Genomic DNA, 23624 nt, shown 5'->3' with positions numbered 1-23624 from the left:
CAGTGCGTACGCAAAATAGCAGTTATTACGAGGACGTCGGAGAATCATGTCGCATCGAGTCGCATGGCTGACCTTAGCTCGAAAATCTTCCTCCTGGTCACTTTGTGACGCGAGATATTGTATAGTTACCCCAAGTAAATGTGCTGGTCCGGACCAATGTATGTAGATAAATAAAAACTAGTGATCACTAAACCGCCGACTGTTGCGACCAGTACCGAGAAGTCAACGCGTTTTACTTTCCAACGCCTGCGCAGTACCATCGTGTTGGTGGCTCTGTATTCCCTGCAAAAAGTATTCATAATACATATGATTTTGTCGAGGAAACCTGTTATAACTGTGGAAATTTCCCGATTAAACAACTTGAACTACGGAGATTCTATCGTTATCAAAACCTATCTACATGGTTACTCTATGGAAATTACGATGATACATGTCTGGAGAATGTAAATACGGATTGCAATATGGCTGATTGTCCCGAAACTGTAACCTTTAAATCCATGAAGTGTGAGGAACAAAAATTCTGTCTAAAAATATCCAAAGACCTTAAACCGGACCTGGACCACTTTTTCATTCAGCCACATTATACCACAAAATGGCCGCATATGGCAATGCTGCTATGCCGGCGTGCTCTATGGCCTTTGATTAACTTCATCTTATGATGAATAATTGATTCTTCAAATCGTGTTTGGTTTTATCGTTTTAAGTGAGAATCATCGGTCTCCCGGGATATTACTGGGTTCCTGCTTCGCGTCGGTTTTGGCACCGTATACTTTCAGTACACGTAATAATTTTCGTGACTTATATGAAAAAGTTGATACCATAACGCCTGAGGGGTCTGATCTATTACCTGCAATCACACGGAGATGATTTGGCCAGGATCAAGTTGACCCGGATCCCACCGGCCTTCCACTCGCCTCAAACTGCTTCCAAAAATCAAGCTGTGTCCGGAATTAAAGTGAGTGAAGAAATGAATCTTCACTGCTCAGATACTTCCAAAATCATTCATTCATGTCTTCATGCCGCAGTTCAGTCAAATTGAAACCATAAAACTGGGGCCCAGTCCAGCAATTCCTTGTAAGTTATAAGTGAAATTTTTAATTGATGAAAACTGCGGAACCAGGTCCCAGGTCCGTTTCATTTCTACATTTCATTTGAAATTGAATGAACTTTTCTCATTAATAAAACAATTACGAATGAAAACTATTTCAAACACTGCGTAGAAAATGAATGTTATGTATATGTAGTGGTCCTGCGAGAATGTGCGCATTCAGGAGCCTAAAAGAATTCAGCTCCAAGTTCATTGATAGGCCTATATTGAACTAATTTTGACAACGCACAACCAAGTGCCCTATCTGGTGTCGATGCTGATGTAGCATTTCTGCGGACGATTAATCTAGAAATTGAGAATGTATGACTGATATCGAAAAATGCCGACGATTATGATCTTAATCTAAAATTGGAAAGAGAATGTATGATACCTGAAAGATACCTGAAGAATGTCAAGGTTCGAACTGCGACACTGTAACAATGGCTGAGTTTATAAGACAGCGATGTCCGGTTATCTGTTTATCTGATTTATCGATTCTGTCTCTGAATTTATGTTGTTGCGAATATATTTATGTGTATATATGAGACGAACGTGCCACGCAGAATGTGGAATGGATTGATTTCAGATTTTCTATATTATAAGGTTGTGGCAGATGTGTAACGTTTGATCCTCTCGTTACAGCTGTCACTCTTCCTGTCTCCTAGTTTTGGAACGCCAATAACCGATAATATTTCGTAATTTGTTTTTCAGTATTTGCGAAATAGATTTAGAGTTGAAATTAGTTCATTTCAATTAGTTTTATGAAGTCGATTTTTCAATTGATTTCCGATAGGAGTGTCAATTTTTATCTTAAATTCTAATAATTTTTTTTTGCTGGTTTATTTGCAGCAAAAGGCAACAGGGCTGGTGTTGTATGAAGAGGTACTGAAAAAGCTACAGCTACTGGAAGCTGATTATTTTGATTTAGAATATATACACGCTGAAGGGATTACGGTATGTATGCCTTAGTGAAATAACCAGACAAAATAGAGGCCTCAGTGAGTGTCTCAGTGAGTGTCCTAGTGAGTGTCTCAGTGAGTGTCTCAGTGGTTTATGCCATCTGCCACTGGTCTTGTCAATACTTTATACCCCCTCCCTGCGATCAAGTAAGTGGATACATTGGAGTCAGTTCGTCTATCCCTCGTCCCTCGTCCAGCTGTTGCATTCAGCATGTCAATCTTGCACAAGCAAATCTCCCTGGTCTTCAGCTGTATTTTGATGAATCTTACAACATAATTGGGTATTCCATCGTATTGTGCATGTGCGATTTACTTCTAAGATATGGCGGCCATTTTGGCATCTATCTACGTGGGCAATTTCAGCCTTTCAAATTGTGCAGATTTTGTGGGGGTTATAAGTCTGCAGAAATTTCTGTCAGTAGTTTTCATGTGTTCGAATCCTGGTCATACCAGTCAGTCAGTCTTACACTGGTCTCTCATCAATCCGGGGTTCATATGTTTCAATCCCACAGTTTCTTGGTCGCTTGGTTTCTTCTTCTCTGGCCTCTCCTGGAAAAAAAAAGCTTGAAACCATCTCGTAATGAATGGCGCTCCACGGGTTAAGAGTTGAAAAAAGAAAGTGTATTCAGATTTAGAGTTATCCATTGATTTATGTCCATATATTTGCAGTGTTGGCTGGACCATGATAAACCGATCCTAAAGCAGGTTGGCTCGCCGAATGAGCTGAATTTTCGATTTAGTGTTAAATTTTATACTCCTGATCCGGGGCTATTAGAGGAGGAATATACAAGGTAAGCATTCGAATATATCATGTACCGTGGTAAGTGACGATTCAGTCAGATGATAATAGTGAATACAACAGCATCACGCCATTCCACTGATCTACTGATCTAATGTTTGAGAACTGTCAGAACCGGGTCCTGATCGTAAAAACTTTAGTAATAGAAACTTATATCTTATACTTTTTCTTGTGTTTTCAGATATTTATTTGCCCTCCAAGTCAAACGTGACCTTGCTTCTGGTGCTATGCCGTGTACAGAAAATACATCTGCTTTATTAGCCTCATATATCGCACAAGGTATGTAGTCGAATGAAACACAAATTTGACTTACAAATTTGATTTAGATACCCCTTAAACTCATTGTTATCTGTATTGATGTTACCCTTTGATATTCGCTTCATTGGGGGATAAGAATGTGATCTTTTCAAGATCTATTGCACTACTACAATTGAATATTTGTTCTTTCATGTTTCTAGTCTAATTGTGTTTATGTATGTATACTTGCAGCTGAACTCGGTGATTTTCAAGATGAATATACAGATAGGCAGTACATACAAATGTGTAAAATCCTTCCTCCGAGCGTGATGAACGAACGTGTAGAAGATAAAATCGTCGAATTTCACGCTGAACATGTGTACGTAAAACCCAGCGGATATCATCCTCAATGCCTTCACTACGGAAGAGCTGCGACCCTTCTGATATAAACCCTGTTTATACCTTGTCACCTACTTCGATACCTTGACCTGTAACCATTGTAATATATCCCTGCTAATATCTTCCTTAATGCCATCTAGCACTGCGACCGTCCTGATATAAACCTAGCTGATGTCAACCTTAATGTCTTCCCTACCGGACAACTGTGACCATTCCGATATAAACACTGCTGATGTCATCCTAAACGTCTTCCCTACCGGACAACTGTGACCATTCCGATATAAACACTGCTGATGTCATCCTAAATGTCTTCCCTACCGGACAACTATGACCATTCCGATATAAACATTGCTGATGTCATCCTAAACGTCTTCCCTACCGGACAACTATGACCATTCCGATATAAACACTGCTGATGTCATCCTAAACGTCTTCCCTACCCGACAACTGTGACCATTCCGATATAAACACTGCTGATGTCATCCTAAACGTCTTCCCTACCGGACAACTGTGACCATTCCGATATAAACACTGTTGATGTCATCCTAAACGTCTTCCCTACCGGACAACTGTGACCATTCCGATATAAACACTGTTGATGTCATCCTAAACGTCTTCCCTACCGGACAATTGTGACCATTCCGATATAAACACTGCTGATGTCATCCTAAACGTCTTCCCTACCGGACAACTGTGACCATTCCGATATAAACACTGTTGATGTCATCCTAAACGTCTTCCCTACCGGACAACTGTGACCATTCCGATATAAACACTGCTGATGTCATCCTAAACGTCTTCCCTACCGGACAACTGTGACCATTCCCATATAAACACTGCTGATGTCATCCTAAACGTCTTCCCTACCGGACAACTGTGACCATTCCGATATAAACACTGCTGATGTCATCCTAAACGTCTTCCCTACCGGACAACTGTGACCATTCCGATATAAACACTGCTGATGTCATCCTAAACGTCTTCCCTACCGGACAACTATGACCATTCCGATATAAACACTGCTGATGTCATCCTAAACGTCTTCCCTACCGGACAATTGTGACCATTCCGATATAAACACTGCTGATGTCATCCTAAACGTCTTCCCTACCGGACAATTGTGACCATTCCGATATAAACACTGCTGATGTCATCCTAAACGTCTTCCCTACCGGACAACTATGACCGTTCTGATATAAACCCTGCTGATACCTACTTAAACATTTTCCCTACAAGACCACTGTTACTGTTCTGATACAAACCTAGCTTATATCTTCCTTAACGACTTCGCTACAGGACCACTACAACCCTTGTGATATAAACCCTGCTGATACCTAACTTAAAGGAAAACTTTAAATTAAAATTTTCGGTAGCAATGAAGATGTTGGAACTGAGTAATCATCCATTAATTATTACGCTTATCATTTTCAGAAATGAAACTCCGGCAGAAGCTGATTTCAATCTTCTGGATACAGCGAGGAAAGTTGAGCTGTACGGTGTAAAGATGTGTCCTGCAAAGGTGGGTCACGACGGTGATAACAAGGTGATTAACCTCCGCGTCGGGTTGGGTCGGGTCAAAGTCGACTACGTTCGGTCCCATCGCAACACTTACTCTTGGTGTATTATTAACGTCACGGCCATTCATAACGTATGTTGTTCTCTTAGTCGTTTATCTATTTCGGACTCGGATTGCGAGGACATTATTGTGAACTTCTAGCTGTACTCGTGAACACCGGTTGATTTGTTTCGACTCATCAATGGGGAACCGCAAAGCCGAACTATCCCACTGCACGGATGGTGTGACGAACAGTCAGTCTTACAAAATTTAAAAGGGCATCCAAAAATTTGATGGACTTCTACAAGTTTCAGAAGTCCCACTATATCAACCCCTGCATCATGGATTTCTAGCCTTCTGATTCCAATCGTTATTATGTAAGTTTTCGCTACTAGTGTCATTTACATGATGAAGCTAAACTATTCACTAGTAGTGAAAACTCGTACTTTTAATAAAAAACTAGTCAACCTACAAAGTATCATAGCTCCTCAACAATTCTATTGAAATGTAGAAGGAATAGAAGTCACGAAGACTGATTAACGAACATGTAGAAACAAAGTTGCTTCCTCGATCGTTGTAGTTCATAATTCAATGCACACTAGCACACCAGGTGGATCCTCACTTGCCACAAGTGGAATCCACGATTGCCGTATATAGGATTGAAGGTTCCCTATTTGTAGAAGCATATTGATCGGTGTAACAGGAGATACTGACGATGATAGTTCGGTGATAGAAAATGATATAGCGAATAATGATTGTTGAATATTGTTGTACTTTATGGATGGTTTTCTGTTTATCTCTCGTTACTTCTTTAAATCATCATAAAAAAGGTAAGAACCAAAATAACATTCACCTCCTCGGTTTTGTGTTTCTCGGAAAAGTTTTCCGAAAACTCCTCCAACTGTCATTTCTGTGTTGCTAGTGTAACCTCGTAGATAGGTTTCAGTGTCCGCCTGCAAGAATCATATTCTTCCAATGGATGATGTTTTAGTACATCAATGTATAATATTCATGAATGAATGCAAATATTTTGACAAAGTTAGGAGTTTTGGAATTTCTTTTTTTATCATTTTGAAACCAAGCCAAGGAGATGAATGTTTAGAAACTGAAGTTGACTTAGTAGTTTTCGTTGAAACAGGGATGGATCTTGGAGTACTTCCATTGGACACTGAAGATTTTGATCATACCAATTTGAAAGGCACTTTCTGACAAAGGCAAATTGTTGAAAATTCAACTATTTTCCTGCCATTTCTACCCAGGGACCATAGATATAAGATAATATGGATCCGCCTAATTGAACTTATTCTGGATTACAATAATTGAATACTGGAGTCAACTTCGAAACCTGGAGCCGGTTTGATAGATCTGTACTTACTGTAACCAGTCATAATTCAATGGATTTTTCCCAAAAATGGAGGCACTGTCCTTTATAAAGTACTAACTATTATTTATGGTAGTCATAGTGATGATCCTTCAGTCAGAAGTTTGCAATCATATTGTGAATGAAAAAAAGATGATACAAGGAAAACACCTTGATATCACAGACAGGAAAGGGTGAACTCAATTGAGTCTGGTAGCTCTGAATCCTGTTATTCAGGAGGTAAAATGTCGCCTTCTGCAGAGAGGAAGGGCTCTATTGATTTTAGGGTCATACGTCAACGTCGCCTTTCTCAGTCATCCACTTACTAACTCGAAGGTTAAAGTTAAAACCGGTCTTATACGAAACCGGCGCCAGGTTTGTTTTTTTATGATGATACGTAGAGAATGTTCCCCTTCTGTAGAAACGATCAAATCCCCCCTCTCCCCTCCCCGCTCCCCGCATTCCTGTAAGTGTTTAATTAGTTATGGTGAAGGAATGTCGAGAGAGGTAAGAACTAAACTGGGATGGTAGTGGTTAATCACCGGAACTTTTTTTTTGATTATCGATGTTTGTATGTTTTCCTTTTTCATGAATGTTCATGCTTCTATTTAGGGGGGGTTCCTAAACCGCGGTCTCCATTGTGGTGACATCAAAATGTCGCGAACCCAGTTTCATGGAATCTATATTCCAAATACAACTCTCTTTGCGAGTTATCTGAACTATATTACATAGGCACATTTAGATTGAATGGGTTCTGATTTAAGAATATGAATACTGGATTCCATACTCTCTACCGACAGCTTCGATTAGGTTTACAAATTATGCTATTCCAGAACTAATCACAACCTGCCCTAGTCAGCCATAACTCAGAATTAACTAATGGACATTAAGGAGTTTGTTAGTCAATCTGGTTGTCAAATTAGGTGTGTCAAAAGTAAATAAGAGAACCAGCGAGAACTCTAGGGCGATGGTTTCAGAACAGGAACCTCCAAATGTCTTCTACATGTAGTTTAACAGCGAATGTGTTTGGTAACGATCACATGTAAGCTAGCTGGTTCTGAGGTCCAAATGTTCAGTTGTAGCTTAGGTTGAAAGACGATCTTGATATCTCGAAGAAACCTTGAATCGGATAATCAATCCTGAGTGGCGCTCAACGGGGTTGAACCATGAAAAAGAGATGAAAAAATATATGAAACTGGGTCCGTGTTGTTTTTGAATTGTTCCCATTGTAGTAAATATATGATAAGTAGATATTAATCCCTGACCGCGGAGTCCTGCTAGAAGTCATGTTTCTACGAGCTAACTGTGTTAATTTTTAGATACATGTGTGCGGGGTAAGAACGACTGAGAAAGTGATATAAAACCTCTGTTTATATATTCGTTTTCGAGTCTCTTTTCTGCGTCAGTTTTAATATCATAAATTCGTGGTGGTTTTCGTCGCAATCTCAAATCAATTTCGATTTTCCTCTGGGCGCTATCGACGACGTACGATATCGCCGGCGGAAAAACGCCAACAAATTTATTTCCGATTGTCGCGGCTGTCGTCGTGTAAACGAATTATTCAAATGTTTCTATTTTGAGTTTTCGGCTTTTTTTTCGTTGAATTTTTCTTTTTTGTTTCTTTTTCTTCTGGCGTTTATAGACACAACAGGCTCCGTTTAGACCGCTTTATATGCCAGTACGTATTGTTAGCTATATATATATATATATTTATATTTTTAGTTCGTGCCTATACGAGAGAACAAATTTCTTTAGCTTTTTCACTTTTCACTTTCATCACTATCTTATTCAAGAAAGTTTGTCGTAAGAAAAGTAGATGGACCAGTGGCGTGGCGCCGGAATGTGGACACAGCGCCAGCAATTTTTACTAAAGACTGGTCATTTCTTGACGCTGTGATGAATGGAAATGTTTAAAACCCTTTCAGTGCTGAATAATCAATGCCCGATAGTGGTAGAACGTCTTCAAATATCTAATTTGAACAAAATTTCTATTGAAAGATGGCAGCACCTGTCAAACACTGTGAAATCGCTGATAGCTAAGCACAATGTGTGATGAATATGTTAGGAATTTAAGAAAATTATATTCCTGGTTCGGGAAAGCATCAGCATTGAAAGGGTTGATTAAACCATGACCTGTATGTATCGCTGGAAGAATTAAACATCGCTTTGATTTAATTCATCCACGGTATATACAGTGTAGTATAATCTTATCACTTCTAAGGTAATCTTGTGTAGGCACTATGTGGCTGTAGGGAACAATTCTATGTTAGCAAACATCATCATCCAATGCAGAGATTTGGACCTGATGGCATCGAAACTCCAACTTTGTAAAGAAATGCTACTTAAGTGAATGGGATGTGCACCCCTTTTGAGTTAGAACAAGTGGCTCGAAGCAGATTTCAAATTTCGTTCAATTTTTGTCCATTTGCATAGATCCACCCTTCAACATTCATTCAAATTTAGAATGTTTCGGCCAGAATACATGTGAAGCCTTGATGATTAGGAAGAACGGTGGTAGGATACTGAATGTCTGAGGTGATGGGTAGCTGTCTATATGCCATCAGGTCAGAAAACCTGCCATGGGTTGATGTTAAATACCAGACATACCAATTGATTATTTGATTGTATCGCACTTCGCTGGATCCAATCTGGCTTCATCTCTAGCTCCTCCTTACCGGTTTCATTCAATCCTTCATCCTGATTTCTTTTCATCAACTTTTTTATAAATGTATAGAACAAATTCTCGATAGCTTTAAACCTTAAAACTGATGATGATCTGTGGGCAGATGAACGGCGGGACTGCCATTTATTCTATGCTGACAAACTAGAAATCTGCTTTCTCCATATTTAGCCATGCTATTTTATGTATGCAAACGTAATGAAGATAATTCATTGTAAATTTCGGTAAGAAAAATCTGCGATCCTCAATGCATTCTACAGAAGTCTTGAGAAGATGATCCGGTACAATGGGGTAACCTTGAATGCTACAGTGGCAATCAACGATTACCTGCACATTCTGCAACATTTCAATCAATATTGAGTCATAACTTTTCTCTACTCACTGTGAACATGGTTGAATTGTGGCGTGCTCGGGTTCCCAGGTCAAATGATTAAAGCAATTTGAATGAAACAAAACCATTTATCGTTTATTGGGCCTTATTTATTCAGATGTTTCCTTGATAAAAAAAGCTAGAAATATGATTTCTAAATTCCGAACACCATCAGAATGGGACAGCATAGCACATTCAGTGAGCCCATCACCAGGTGCCACCAGTGGGCCAACCATCATCTAGTGGGATAGCTGGTGTTATGGTTCCCAACACAAATGTTGCTGCCCAAAAACTTTTTTTCAGAAATCGAATTTTAGCGATATGATTTTAGTTAAAGTTCATTTTTTCACTGCATATTTTATAAGTGTATTAGCAATGTATGAACGTGTATTTGGTTCATTATCTTTTTGTCCTCCCTTCAGATTTGTTGACGTCGCGACTGTTTGTCAGCAGTTGCTGAAAAATCATTCGGGTTTAGCAGAACCAGGTCGACAAAAACTGATCCATGAATTCGGCTCCTGGGCCTAGTTGAGTTGTCGACCAAAAGCGGTCTTATATCTGAGATAGTCTTAAGGTGTTAGATTGAACCAAAATGGCCTTAGACAGGTCTTAGATCCAATTCTCAAATGTCGGTGCGACTGGACTTCTGTACAGGGTGTGTTGCAGTTATGGCTTAGATTTAAGACCATCCTATTCTATAGATGTTAAATCGCTACTTGAGCACAGTCTTATGATTTAAGACTGGACTCAAAGTCACGACTCTGCAACAGGGCCCAGGATAGAGTCATCATCATTTGAAAAAAAAGTTTATGAGCAGATACCAAAATGTGTATGATTCATAAATATACCATAATTGGCCGTATTATAGACTGCCAAAAACCATGATCATGAAGAAGAATAACATAACATCTTAGGCTCTAACTTCTGCCCATCTTCAAAAGTTATGTTTGTAACCTCCTAGACCGCTATTATTTCTGCCGCCCGAAGGGAGGACCGTTATTCGTTGTTGTTCGGCACTGGTTTATTTTTTTTTTCGTATCACTTTTATCTCCGTTAGTTACCGCCGTACGATCTCTTTATCGAGCTACTCATAAAGACATTGCCGGACGACTCGGACTCGGTGAGTGGCACGGCACCAGCAACACGTAGTAGTAATACAGTCGAAACCTGCTTAATCCGGATACATTCGACGCATTCATCACAGGCGATTTTATAACCGAATTCAGCCATTCGATTATCTGCCAAAAATTACGAATTCTGGATCACAAATGTTAAGTTCTTCATCATCATATTTCCTGCCAATAAGTATGTGTTCAGAAAGAATGTTCAAATTCATCAATTCACATTGTTCACCAGCAGCTGGTTAAATCTACCTCGTTCTATTGAAATTGGCATCTATTTCGCGGACTCATATTTCTCCCTTATAGGATTGAGATTTCTTATGACTTCACATGTACGTTGTGGGTATCCGGATTTTCGGATTGAAAGTCGGATCAGGTTGTAAATTATCCCGGTTAAGCGAGTTTCACTGTAGTAGTCATAGTGGATTCAAATGATCTTTTTTTTTCAATATTATGTATCTGCGTTTTTCTTCTTTTTATTTTTATTGCGTATATTTTGTTGAATTTTTGTACATGGCTTCGTTGCCTCGGGAATTGCGTACTTTGGGGCATGATTTACGTAAACAAGAAGTTTGGGGCTGTTCTGATAGACAAAATCTGCCCCTGCTGTGGCAAGTGAGGATTCCTCAATGATCCGTTAGGTGTCACTAGTGGTTACTCAATTGCTTGGCTAACCTTCTTGGATAGCAAGTGGCTAAATGGGTCAGTACCCAGTGACCGAGATTACAATGGGCACAACTATTGATTAGAATCCGTATCGTTCAAATGGGGCAACTTCAACGCCACTGTAGCGATTAGTGGCGAGTGAGGATTCTACCAGGTTTGCTCTTAGTTACTTAGTGATCCACAATCAATTTCTACCTTTCGATTAGAATTGATTCAAATATCTCATAGATAAATAAATCATCAAGGTAAACGATAGCAAACGCTGGATTATAGAAATCCATCTAATATTGGATGATATGTATTTGGATTCGGGAAGGCAATAAACTAGAATGAGTGCTTGTCACGCCATCCGGTGAGATAGCTGTTGTCGTCCCCATTCCCATTTATGACAACTGGCGAGTATGACAACTAGTTTTAAAACTTTGAGGTCGGAGTGACGTGTCATGAGATACTGTGCAGACAATTGTACTCAAAGAGCTAAAGCGTGCATTTCAGTTTTTTGTTGTCATTTCAGTTGTCTCTACGTACTTACTGTTACCTCGTCCATATGTTTATATTTATGTACATCAGCATTTAGGTTTGAAATTTAATTTACTTCAAGTATTTTGCTATTTCGAATGCGTTTTGTAAGTAAATTTTCATTGTTTTACTGACACTGTAGAAATGTGAATGTATGTGTATTATGTATGGTTAATGGTTTATCGTTATCATTATTGGCTGATTTTAATTGGCTAATTTCAACGTTCAATTTCGTGTCATCAACAATTATATCAAATATACTCGATATGCATTTGCACGAATTTTCATTTAAAAGTTTATACATACATCTTGTATTCGTCAAAACAGAATGTTTTCTTTTGTGAAGTGTTTTTGTTTCATATATTTCTTTCCGTATACATGATTTCTTCTTCAAAACTGTTTTCGTTCATTTGATAAACCGAAGAATCTGCCCATTGTTCTCTACTAGCAATACTCTCCAGTACAGACTGCTTAGTTAATCGAATCATTATCAACAGAGAAATTTATCTGGGAGCCCTTTCCATAGTTCCTGGTCAAAATTTGCCTCTAAGAGATAATCGAATTAGTTCGATTTCAAATTTTTATCGCTGGTTGAATCAGAATTACAGAATTGGATCCAGTTCAATAGTGTAATATGATTCTAGAGTTAAAATTAGTTGTTTTTCAATTAGTTGAACTCAAAGTTTATATTTTGACTCCAAACTGTGGAACTGGGTTCTAATCGTAATTTTCTTGGATAAAGATCCGAATTGGATTAAGTGCGCTCGAAAATCGGGACACATTTTCATCGCATCCGAATTTTAGAAAAAAACCTGTTATAATTCTAATGCGGTTTCGAATTTCGTTGGAATATTTTTCAGGACCACGAAGGCGTGCCGTTGCATTTGGCCGTCGCGCACATGGGCGTCTTAGTATTCCAAAACAACACGAAAATCAACACGTTCTCGTGGGCGAAAGTACGAAAGTTGAGTTTCAAGCGTAAGAAATTTCTCATCAAACTTCACCCAGAAGGCTACGTAAGTATCATAAATTAACAACGGATTGTTATTTTTTGCTTCTTTCTCCTCAACCCGTGACATTAGCAATTTTGGAAATCGATCTCTCGGAACGTTGTTCAACGATCCTTTCCCTATTTCGATAATAAAGAAAGGACTGCTTCGACCATTCTCTGCTGGTCCATCGTTGATCGACTGGGAAAAAAGTTAATCCCAGGTCCAGTTTTACAGACTTGGGGTCAGTGACTTAAAAGTTGTTAAAAATAACCGGCGGATAAATACCATAGTAACAATGAACTTTTAATTGTCACTAGGTCAATTATCCACTGGTCGGTGTTGTGTGAATATTTGAGTAATCCGTGAATCGATCGTGTATCTGTTTGATTGAGTTGACCGAACTGAATGGAAGCGTCAGTTGACTCTCAGTCAGTCAAACCATGGACTCTACGAACATGGCTTTCTCCTAATGATTCGGTCAGTCATAGAGTCCATGGTCAAACGAACATGGCTTTCTCTTAATGACTCGGTCAGTCATAGAGTCCATGGTCAAACGTACATGGCTTTCTCTTAATGACTCAGTCAGCAAATCATAGAGTACATGGTCAAACGAACGTGGCTTTCTCTTACACATTCACCGAGCAACACAACAACAGCGCCGACAAAGCGAGTCGACTCTCTCTAGTTGCTGCTTTTAGAAAATAAAATCACTTCCTCTTTATATATATACACGAACGCCTTATATTCTAGCGCCATCTATTTTTCCTATATTTCATTTTACCCATTGCTACGTCGTTGCGTACGTTACACAGATGCAGGTAATATTAGCTCCTCCCGAATGCGATATTTTTCTTCAACCTTTTTTCCCTTGCATTCGGATTAAAGGTCGTAACGTTCTCTACTAAGTCTTGTCTCTGCGAATGTGTGCCATTAATATATTGATATTGAATCAGTCTTGCGGGTGGTTATCGATCTTACTTTTTGGATGAATATACATTTCATGTTATTTCTATTATTATTTTTTTCTATTATTATTATTATTTTTTGTCTGAAGATTGTTGATTTGATGAGAAAGTTGATCGCTTTGTTAACGTGGTGATGAAAATCGCTTTTAAGGGCGTGTATACGTAGCTATGTGTATCACTATTCTACCCTACATCATTGTGCAAATTAGATGGTATTTCCGGATTACAATTAGGGTACCGTTGAGTAGGACTATGTAACCATAATGCTGCAATGGTATTGCAAGATGGCTGATATTTGGTAGAATAGTGAATACGCATTCATATACAGTGAAATATGCACATCCTTTAAGAGATGCTTACAGTTTTTATTATGACATTTTGCCTATGTTTGTACCTGTCGTTCAGGGCCTGGTTTCATGGAGCATGATTACATCCCATTTACAGATATTTTACTGAATATGACCTTTCCACTAACCAATCAAATTTCGCAGAGCTGCTAACCATCCCATTTTATAGTGGATTTTTCATGAACTCAAATCGATAATTTTGCGCATTTAACACTTTTGCTGCCCATGATATTTAAGAAAAAAAAGTCTGCTGTGCGTATGACATTTCGTAAACGTCATGCCACTATTGATTTTGAGCTTAAACCTGCACAGAGCGAACAGTGAAGAAACATATGTAAGACAATTTCCGTATGAGATAAAATCGAAAGAATTGGGAATTTTATCGTTGGACAAAACATATTGATGTTTCATCAAAATGGCTGCCAGTCAAGGAGGTGTATATATTTACATTATCTTCGTACATAAAGGGTTTGTTTGAATGACTTTGTGAATCCGGTCCCTGATTTTTTTGCCCTGCGCTATTTCATAGATACAGTTATTCACCTGATATTGAGAGCTGAATTATAGAAGAAACATTTTCGAGTTAATTTTTCGATTTTTTTCTTTTTTTTTTGAGGTAAGTTTTGGTAAAATGAGAAGATATATGAATATTAGTTTTTTTTCCCAAAATGATGCAGTGTTTTGTCGATCTATAGTGCATCCTGTTTCTTTCAGTTTTACGAACAAGCTATGATTCAAACTTGTTGTCATCCCTGGTCGAAAATGTCCCTCCACATAACTTATTTCTGACTTATGATAAGTCAGAAATAAGTTATTTGATGGTGAATTACGCTTTCAGAAAGTGCAAATATAATCCAAACTTCACCCAATAAAGCTGAATGTGGGAAGCGGATGGTCGCAGAAACCTTACTTCTACGAAGCGATGAGTCGTGTTTGTTGTTTTTTGACGCCTTATAAAACGTTACCATTATGAAACTTAACAATGTTAACCATTCAGCGTCATTTTACAAATGACAACCGTAAATCGATGTGCAAAACGTCACAGGTTTATGTGTACACATACAAGCTATTTGGCAAAATATTATTGATAAAGATGTAGAATGGCTCCCTGTGATTATATAATGACCTCTATTTGAACATCGAAATGTTATATTGCATTGAATATCATGATAAGCGGTATTGTAATAGTAAAGGATGTATGATTATATCAGGAGCGGCAGGCATAAATAGAAATGATAAGTAAATCGGATTATTCGGTTAAATGGCGGATGTATACACGATTTGGAAGTCTGATATAAAAGTCAGACCCTGACATGGGGATGCTAGTGGAATGACGAAGCTATCTACGATCTGAGTAGGGCCGGCGTGAATTTCATCGGCGGCTACAAGCGGTCTATATAAAAACGTGTAAAAAAATAATTTCAATATTCAAATGTTTTAGAAAATATGTTCGATATTAGGGGTATGCAGGTTTCATGAGATTAGCAATCTATAATGGCATAGCTGTCATATACGGCTCCGCGTCCACTGATGGCATGTGTATAAGGTGACAATTCAATTCGATACTTTATTGATCCTTATTACATTGAAATTCCGGGATGAAATTCCCAAATTCAATAAAGTTTCAAATTTTAGAATAAGAAAATACAAAATACAAGACACATGGGTAATTCATACAGAATAACATGAATAAGTTATTTAAATGACGATGTCTACTTCAACCCAGACTCAAGTCTAGGATATCGAGTGACAGCCAAACCGGGCCCCGGGACCGGGCCGGCTGGCTACACGATATGCTCGAAGTCATGATGAAGCAGACATCAGAAGAGCTCTTTCTTCAACCATGGAGGCAATGATGTTGCAGACCAGCTTAGAGCAAAAGTGAATCGAAGTCGGTCACAAGTTGACAATTTTTTTTTAATCAGACCAGTCGAAGACTGTATCATCTACCCAATCGCCAAATCTCATAATTCCCCAAATTTCTTAAAACTTCGATTTCAAATTTGCAATTCCACATTAGCTTATCCCAGAAATTCTACATTTTTTCGCAGGCATCAAATAATTTATCAAAGTTAATTTTCTTGTTAATTTCAGGGTTATTACAAAGATACCGTTGAGTTTTACTTCGACACGCGCAATGAATGTAAGAACTTCTGGAAGAAGTGCATCGAACATCACGCGTTCTTCAGATGTCACACGGTCAAACGACTTCCACGTAATAAAACACGAGTTGTTAGTCGCGGTTCTTCCTTCAGGTAAATTCACAGTCTGTTTTATTTACTCCTAGGAAGAAATGTACTAGATAATAGGATGGTTATATCGAAGCTGGTTGGGTGTTGAATGGGTAGTGTAGTGTGATCTGTGTGTTTTATTACCCCAAGATTGATATTAGACAATTTTTTCGGCTGATGGTTGACTGATGCTTGCGTTTAGTCAACCACTCCAATCGAACGGAAATCATCAAATTCAGTATGGCTGCTCCCACCCAAGATCGGTCTTCAGACCTCATCACCGCTATTATCTTCGAGTGGTTTCTACTCGTGCTAAGAGCTCTATTACTCCTTAGAATATCGAAATACTTTCAAAATCAGGATAGTTTTTAGTTCAGTTTCAACTCAACTACTATTTTCAATGGCAGATTATTCTCCCTAGTGGCAAAAAACCATTTTAATCCTGAAAAATGTTGTGCAGTCAAATCAAATCATTAAAGAACCATCATCGATATATAGTTACTGATAGGGACATCTAGATAATTGTTCTATATTTTCAGATATGGCGGGCGAACTCAGAAACAATTAGTTGAATACGTCCGTGAGCATTTCGTCAAGAGGCCAGGTTTTGAAAGGTGAGTTTCAAATCCGAGGTGCATAGCGTGGTGCATTTCTGGGGCCAGTTGCTCAAAAGTTGCTCAAAAGTTGGTTAGAGTTAACCAGTGGATAGTTGACGTAGTGAAAATTAAAATTTCATTATTACTATGCTACTTACCCGCCAGTTATCTTGAACCAACTATCAAGCAACTGGCCCCTGGGCGTATACAGGTTTGTTATGAAGTCTCTTGAGGCAAGTGCAAAATTCTAATCGATAACCAATGATGCCGAAGATCTACGTATCTAATGTTGATGATGATATAGGCCATGATCACGTGAGCATTTTTGGCCTGTGCCAGATTACCATTCATACTTGTGCCAAATCAGTCTGTGCCTATTTAGCCCAGCAAAAATCTTGGACCAGCCCGGTGCCAAATTATAGGTAGGGTCAAATGTGAAGGATAATCGGCTCTAAAAGTGACTCTCCTCACTTGCCACAGCTTCGTTTTGATAGCATTTTAGTGAGTGATGGGCCATATTGATTAAGCACAGGCTGAATTTGACTCTGATGCGGGTCAAAGTGTCTCTTTCTGACCGAGGCTAGAAGTAAAGTGTTATAAATGTACGACATGATCAAACATCGTCGTCGTCGTCGTAAAGTCTTTCGTTCACACGATTTGTGAACAGCGATTGTTACGCTTACTGTTGTAGGAATCAAACGCCCCCAAGGTGAGAATTACGGAACTATTTTTACTACTAACAACAGCAATATCGACGAATATCAATGGCAAACCTCACGACGACCTGAAGTTTTTTGTTAGCCTTGAACGGTGAATTTGTTCCCAACTCTAAGCCAGGCTGCTAGAAGAATATACTATGCATTCAGCTGTCTATATACCCTCTATCTGATTGCTTCTTCTGACAGGAAGATTAGTTTTGAAATCAAAAATATAACATTTGCACATTCTTGATTTAAGTCAGTTCGTGTATTCCATCATTAAAATCATGATTTCCCAGCTTCAGGACCCGGTGCACTAGCCATTGTACTGCGGTAAAATGGGGCCTGTCAATTTGGTCTATACATTCGTAGCATGGACTAGTGGATAGTTTAGTCCTATGTGACCCCGTGTTTGGACCAAACATATTCGATATCCACTATTCGTGCACCAAATACTGCAAAATACTAGCTAGCATATACTACTACGTGCAACATGCTATTAGATTTCATCAGTCATTTATGTCACATCCAAACCTGGATATATAAACTGCCGGTCGTCTTGAGGTTTGTAAGTTCGGTCATTTTGAGTTAGCGAGTTTCTTCTCTGTGGAAGTGATGATATGGTACATTTTCTCTCCATTCGTGCAAAATTGTGGTCCCACGGTTTCTTAATATCCGTTTTTCTGTCTTGAGTCAATTCCTGATTGCGCGAGAATATCAGCTGAATGATGAGAACGGAATGTGCGCGTTATTATTTTGCGATGAAATCATCGTCGCTGACTGGCAGCCATCTTAGTTATTTTATGTGATCTTTGGTTGAATTTTGATTTAGCGGCACCACATTGTATCTATTCAATATTGATGTATATCGTAATGACTTTTAATACATAAAGACATCATTCGGAACTCAATCATAAACTTCTCATTTGCTGACATAAAGTTGACATTTATATATATTTATGAGTTTTGAAAAAGAGATTACTTTAATGAGTATTGCATTTGGTCGGATAGGTGTAATGAGCCAGTTGTTTAAGTCATCGGTTACTGATCTCTCGTCTATCCAGGGTTGATGGATTTTTACCCCGGTTGAAGCCTGTAGAGTTTCTCAGTGGAAGGTTTTCTATGGCCCTTTTCATGCCTTAATCGCGAAAAGAAAACTCGGAACCGACAAATTCTGTTGATAAGTCGCTCAGGGAACTCAGCAGATTGAGGATGAGACAACTGCACTAATACTTGAGGATCTAACAGTTTAGCGTTTTTAGGAATCAACTTTTGACATAATTGAACTCTAGCAATCTGTCTATTTCAATACGTATATTCATTCAGCGTGACAACCGAAATCAACGTTCCGTTCTCATCCTTCCGATGCTGTAATTTTCGCGTATAATTTGTCATTATTTGAGACTATAGTGTCTGGTTAGTTTTTTCGGTCTAATCGATATGATACTAGCATGTGCATGCTTTAGATTCGTCGTCGTTTCGGCGAAATTGTTCACACGTACGAGGACAATATTGTTGACTGATGCGCGTCGTCGAAAATTGCTGATCGTAATCCGAATCTGAATTAAATTGGGCCACAACTTCCGAGAACCTCCAGTCGATTGCTCAAAGGTTTGTTATCGATAACAAGTGGTAACAAGTCAATAACATAGTAACAATGGAGTTTTAATTGTCACTATGTCTCAACTATCCAACCTTTGAGCAACTGGCCCTGCTGGTCTACGTCCAACTAGTCTTATTTCAAAGGGCTTATTTGGGTGTCAAAATTTTGATTAAATACTAGTCTAAGCCCATCTTGGGTTGATGGCCGATCTAACATTAAAACAAGTCTTATGATTTAAGACAACTTTGGACTTCCAAGTTATGACTGCTCAACTGTGCCCTGGGTCCAGTTAAACGAAGTAATGAAACTAAATTTTTCTAATAATTCATAATAATTTTCATAATTCAAGCAGTTTTCGTCAATGATTAAGCAATTTTCGACATCAGCTCCTCAAACACATCTCATGTTTTTTAGGCGTGTTTTGCCTGTAATTGTCTGTTTTCTGATTCTTTGTTTTTCTTTTTTGACTCTTTTTAATTTTCCCCTCCCCGTCTTCACCCGGACCGACGTGTCTCGCATTTAGAATGTAAGCTCAGTTCTTTCGGAATCTACGTCGTCATCGTATCTCTGTTTTGTATTTTTGTATGAACGAATGTTGTCGTAATTTCAGAATTAGTTATAGTGACGTATAACTCTTTAAGTGCCCGCCGTTAGATTGTGGGAATCCACCCACCCGATGACCTTTGGTTATGCAGTTAGTATTGACTCGTGGTCAGAATTGATAATCAAATTTGTTAGTGTTCGCAGTTCTTTGATACTGCCTCAAAAAAGTGCTTTGGCGATAAGGCAACTATTACAAAGTTTTGGTGGGTCGCGACTAAGGCACTTGGAGAGTTAAAGTCCACTCCCAGAGTGGCGAGAATTTTTTATGCACAGATTTTCAAATTAGATATTTGCTTTTTGACGTAGAAATTCCAACGCATTTGAAGAATTGAAAATGTTTTCCTCGTTTAAAACAAACTTCTCCGTGTTCTTCAAATGCGTATATTTTCGTAGAGACGGAATTGATACGTCGTAACTTTCAGACTGAAGCGATCGCCGTCGTTTAAAAGTCTCTCGATGTTGCATCTAGAAACTTTGTATTCTAGATTTCTTCTTTCTTCTGTCAATTTTATGTCATGTTGCATGTTGCATGATATAATTGTTAACTATAGATGATGTGCTTATTTCTATTTCGATCGTATTGTTACAGCTTCGATAGACGATTCCAAACATATTACAACTGTCGAAACCTACATTTCGAAAGTTGTGCTTGAAGCTCGCTGCATACTAGTGGCAAGTAAGCCTCAGCGTGCCAGCAATTCGAGCTTATTTGATGTCAATATCTAGTGTGTTAATATTTTTGGCACAATGCTGACTGTGCGCCTAATTCAGCGTACGTTCCACTGGATTCAGTTTCAATACGGGTTATAGGCCTAACGTTCGTTACCGGAAGTTGGTAACCGTTTTCGCGTCAACCAACTACATTTCAATGAAAATCCGTCGGGATCAAGTTTCCATTAAGCATTTTCTCAAAGACCATACACGCACTCACCTTTTCCAAGATTTCCCAATTTTTTGAGAAAATGCTTACTGGAAACTTGAACCGACGGATTTTCATTGAGATGTAGTTGGCTGACGCGAAAACTGATACCTACTTCCGGTAACGAACATTAGGCCTATAACCCGTATTCAATTGCAAGTCGCAGCTTTCTGGTCACTTGCTAATGTGCGGCGAGATTCAGTTGTGTAGAATGGAAAGATCTGTCCCTGGCTGTCAAACAGGTGACTTTGGACTCACTTATAGAACACAATGGTCAACTGGGCATGCTGCTGAAGTGACCTCTTCAATAGAAGCAGATGTATAATAAACTTGATTTAAACTCGGTTATGAATTGTCAGATGATTTTACACTTTCATATTTTTGCATGTTAGTCGAGATTTTTTGTTGGCTTCAGTTTTTGATGTGCGCTTATCATTTTTTCCCCCACATTTTTTGCTTTCGTCGACAGATTTCGTCGTAATCGCGTCAATTCGCTTGCATCACGTAACAGGTATTGCGTAATACTCGGTATTGTGTAATACCCCATATTTATCTATGTCTGAAATTTTTGGTTTTTTTTTTCGATGGGGTACTGGCCGCCGAGCTGGCGTGTGTATCCAGTGAATATCAACCATGATCTGTCAGTCTTCTTAAAATCGATACACCTATTTCACATTCAGACATCATGTTTGATTGTGCAACGGAATCTCATGATTGCCTAATGCGAGGGCTTGATATTTTTGATCTAGCATGTCTGATATTTAGTGGTGCCATCTTGTGGGATAGCTGGTGCTCCTGTAACCCATTTGTACATGTGCCCAGCGTATAAAGATAAATGCAATATTTTTTGTTTTATACGTGTCTTTGTTGGTTAAGTTGGCCAAAAAGATTTTATGTTGTTATTTCCACAATGTATTTGGTGTTGAAGGCCTGTTCACGCTGTGACAATGAAAAAATAGAATGAAACCGTTGGATCTAGGGGAACTCTTAATTATTTCATAAAGGAAAATTTTTTCTGCCGAAAAGGCATCCTGGCTGAACTAGGTGATGACCTTAACAAGCAGCTCTTCCAACCCTAGACCTAAGATTTGAATGTGGCACCTCCAGCAGTGCTAACCACCACCGCAGAAGCATTGAGATGTGGTCAATAACTATGGGCTGATAACTGTGGGCTTGTCGAATGCTTTATTCACCAACAATACCTTCCCATTCTCTGAATACTGGAGTTTTCACGTGAACAGGCCATTTATTTGTCTGATTGCATTTATGTCTCTGTCTGTGTCCGATGATAAGTAGTGTATAAGTAGCCACACGACCTTTAAACAATACGTGCTAATGCTAAATACTATGAATATATATTCACACTATGCGTTACATGTAAAACCTTAAACGTCCTGACAGAAATAGACATATGTTAAATGTGCTTTACTGCTCAAATTCACCGTGTGTCACGTGTATAAAATCAGCTCTTGAAACCAATTACTCGAGTTAAAATTTTTGCAAATAAATGAATTTCGTTTTTTTCTGCCCGCTTCTGAAATAATCATAATAATTTTCATAAACTATGAACATGCACCAAATTCGTTAAAAATCTGAAATTTTCGTACTTATATTCTTATGTTTGTTTTCGCGTCGATTTTGTTTTGAAGAAAAATAAAACCGAACTGATAAATGATTTTTGAAACATTTTTGCCTCGTCATATTTTCAGGAGGGTTCGTCCGTCTCCGTCACCAAGTCGCAGCAGGTAGTTACATACAGAAAAAAAACCACAATATATTCGTGATGTATTTTCGCGAAAAAATTCAAAAATAAATTGAAATTAAGAGAAAAGAAAAACAACACATTTTGAAAATTTGCATTAAGAAAAATGAATTTGTATCGACAGTTTTTTTTGTAAGCGCAACGTAAGAAGGAACAAACAACCGTGTCAAACATATCCGAGGCATCTTTTAACTAAAAATCCTAAAAGATCTGTCTACAAATTAATTGATATTGTATCTTATCCTCATTAATATATTTATTTCCCTAATAGGTCGTTACAGCCACTGCCAAAGTGAGCAATTTTTTTCACACTTCATACAAAGCCGTCGTTACCGTAGATGTGTGTACGCTTGTGCTTCTAAATACTGCCCTAGTCTCTAAGTTCAAGAGATCCAAGTTCAATCGCTAATGGTCTCCAATCTACTTACCGGTATTTTGTTTTCGGCCTTAAGTGTAGTCTTCCATATCTGAATAGGCTCGTGCGAGTCAGGAAGAAAAAAACTGCATAAGAATCATTTATCTTCTCGATATTGATGATAAACAAATCATAAAGAATAGAAATATCTAGAAAATATTGAAATTCATGGTCATTACTATTATTAGGTACTAATCGTATCTGTCTACGTTTTCTGTGTAGTCGTGTTTTCCCATCCTTTGTATCTGTTCCTAACCCCCGAGAGATAAACATCAATTTTTACTCGCGCTTTTTGTCGATAAATCGATGGATATCATTTCCAACGCACACTATTTATTTATTTATCAGTTTATTACCTCAGCGATGTGTATATTACAGCCAAATTTGAGTTCGTTAAATTCTACTTATTGTCAGTGTGCTCTCCGCAACGATACTTACGCTTTAAAACTGTAATTAGAAAAAATAATTTGCCGTACATTTTTTTTCTTTACCCCGATTATCGATGACGCGTTTTTCCGCATCTGTTTTCGTTTCTATTTTCTACAGAAGCAGACGAACGACTCCATCGCCTTCGCCATCGCGACGTAGCAGGTATACACACACAAAAACACACATGCGCACGTAAAACTAAACGAGCATGCCCTGCTGGATATATTACGATAGACGTTTTTTGCATAGTCATTCTTGGACTAAAATTACATTTCTCTTTCTCTCTCTCTTTCGCAGAGGAGGTGTTTGCAC

General features: G+C 38.5%; 1 protein-coding gene across 4 annotated transcripts in view; it reads left to right on the top strand.

The window, feature by feature from the left end:
* LOC141911129 (FERM, ARHGEF and pleckstrin domain-containing protein 2-like) overlaps window positions 1-23624 on the top strand; it is a 119701-nt gene that overhangs the window by 40722 nt on the left and 55355 nt on the right. For 3 of the 4 annotated variants that reach the window (XM_074802094.1, XM_074802093.1, XM_074802092.1), the window contains exons 3-11: window positions 1937-2041; window positions 2716-2837; window positions 3027-3124; window positions 3335-3461; window positions 4913-5000; window positions 8039-8074; window positions 12613-12768; window positions 16151-16311; window positions 16827-16901. In XM_074802094.1, the coding sequence (XP_074658195.1) occupies window positions 1937-2041; window positions 2716-2837; window positions 3027-3124; window positions 3335-3461; window positions 4913-5000; window positions 8039-8074; window positions 12613-12768; window positions 16151-16311; window positions 16827-16901 (968 nt within the window). The remainder of the gene's footprint in view (window positions 1-1936; window positions 2042-2715; window positions 2838-3026; window positions 3125-3334; window positions 3462-4912; window positions 5001-8038; window positions 8075-12612; window positions 12769-16150; window positions 16312-16826; window positions 16902-23624) is intronic. The other variant, XM_074802095.1, reaches the window with a different exon arrangement.

The sequence above is a fragment of the Tubulanus polymorphus genome, chromosome 9 (assembly GCF_964204645.1).
Source record: "Tubulanus polymorphus chromosome 9, tnTubPoly1.2, whole genome shotgun sequence".
In the NCBI taxonomy this organism is placed as follows: Eukaryota; Metazoa; Nemertea; class Palaeonemertea; order Tubulaniformes; family Tubulanidae; genus Tubulanus; species Tubulanus polymorphus.
The sequence above is the reverse complement of the archived record's forward strand: the minus strand, read 5'-3'. Positions and strand labels throughout refer to the sequence as shown.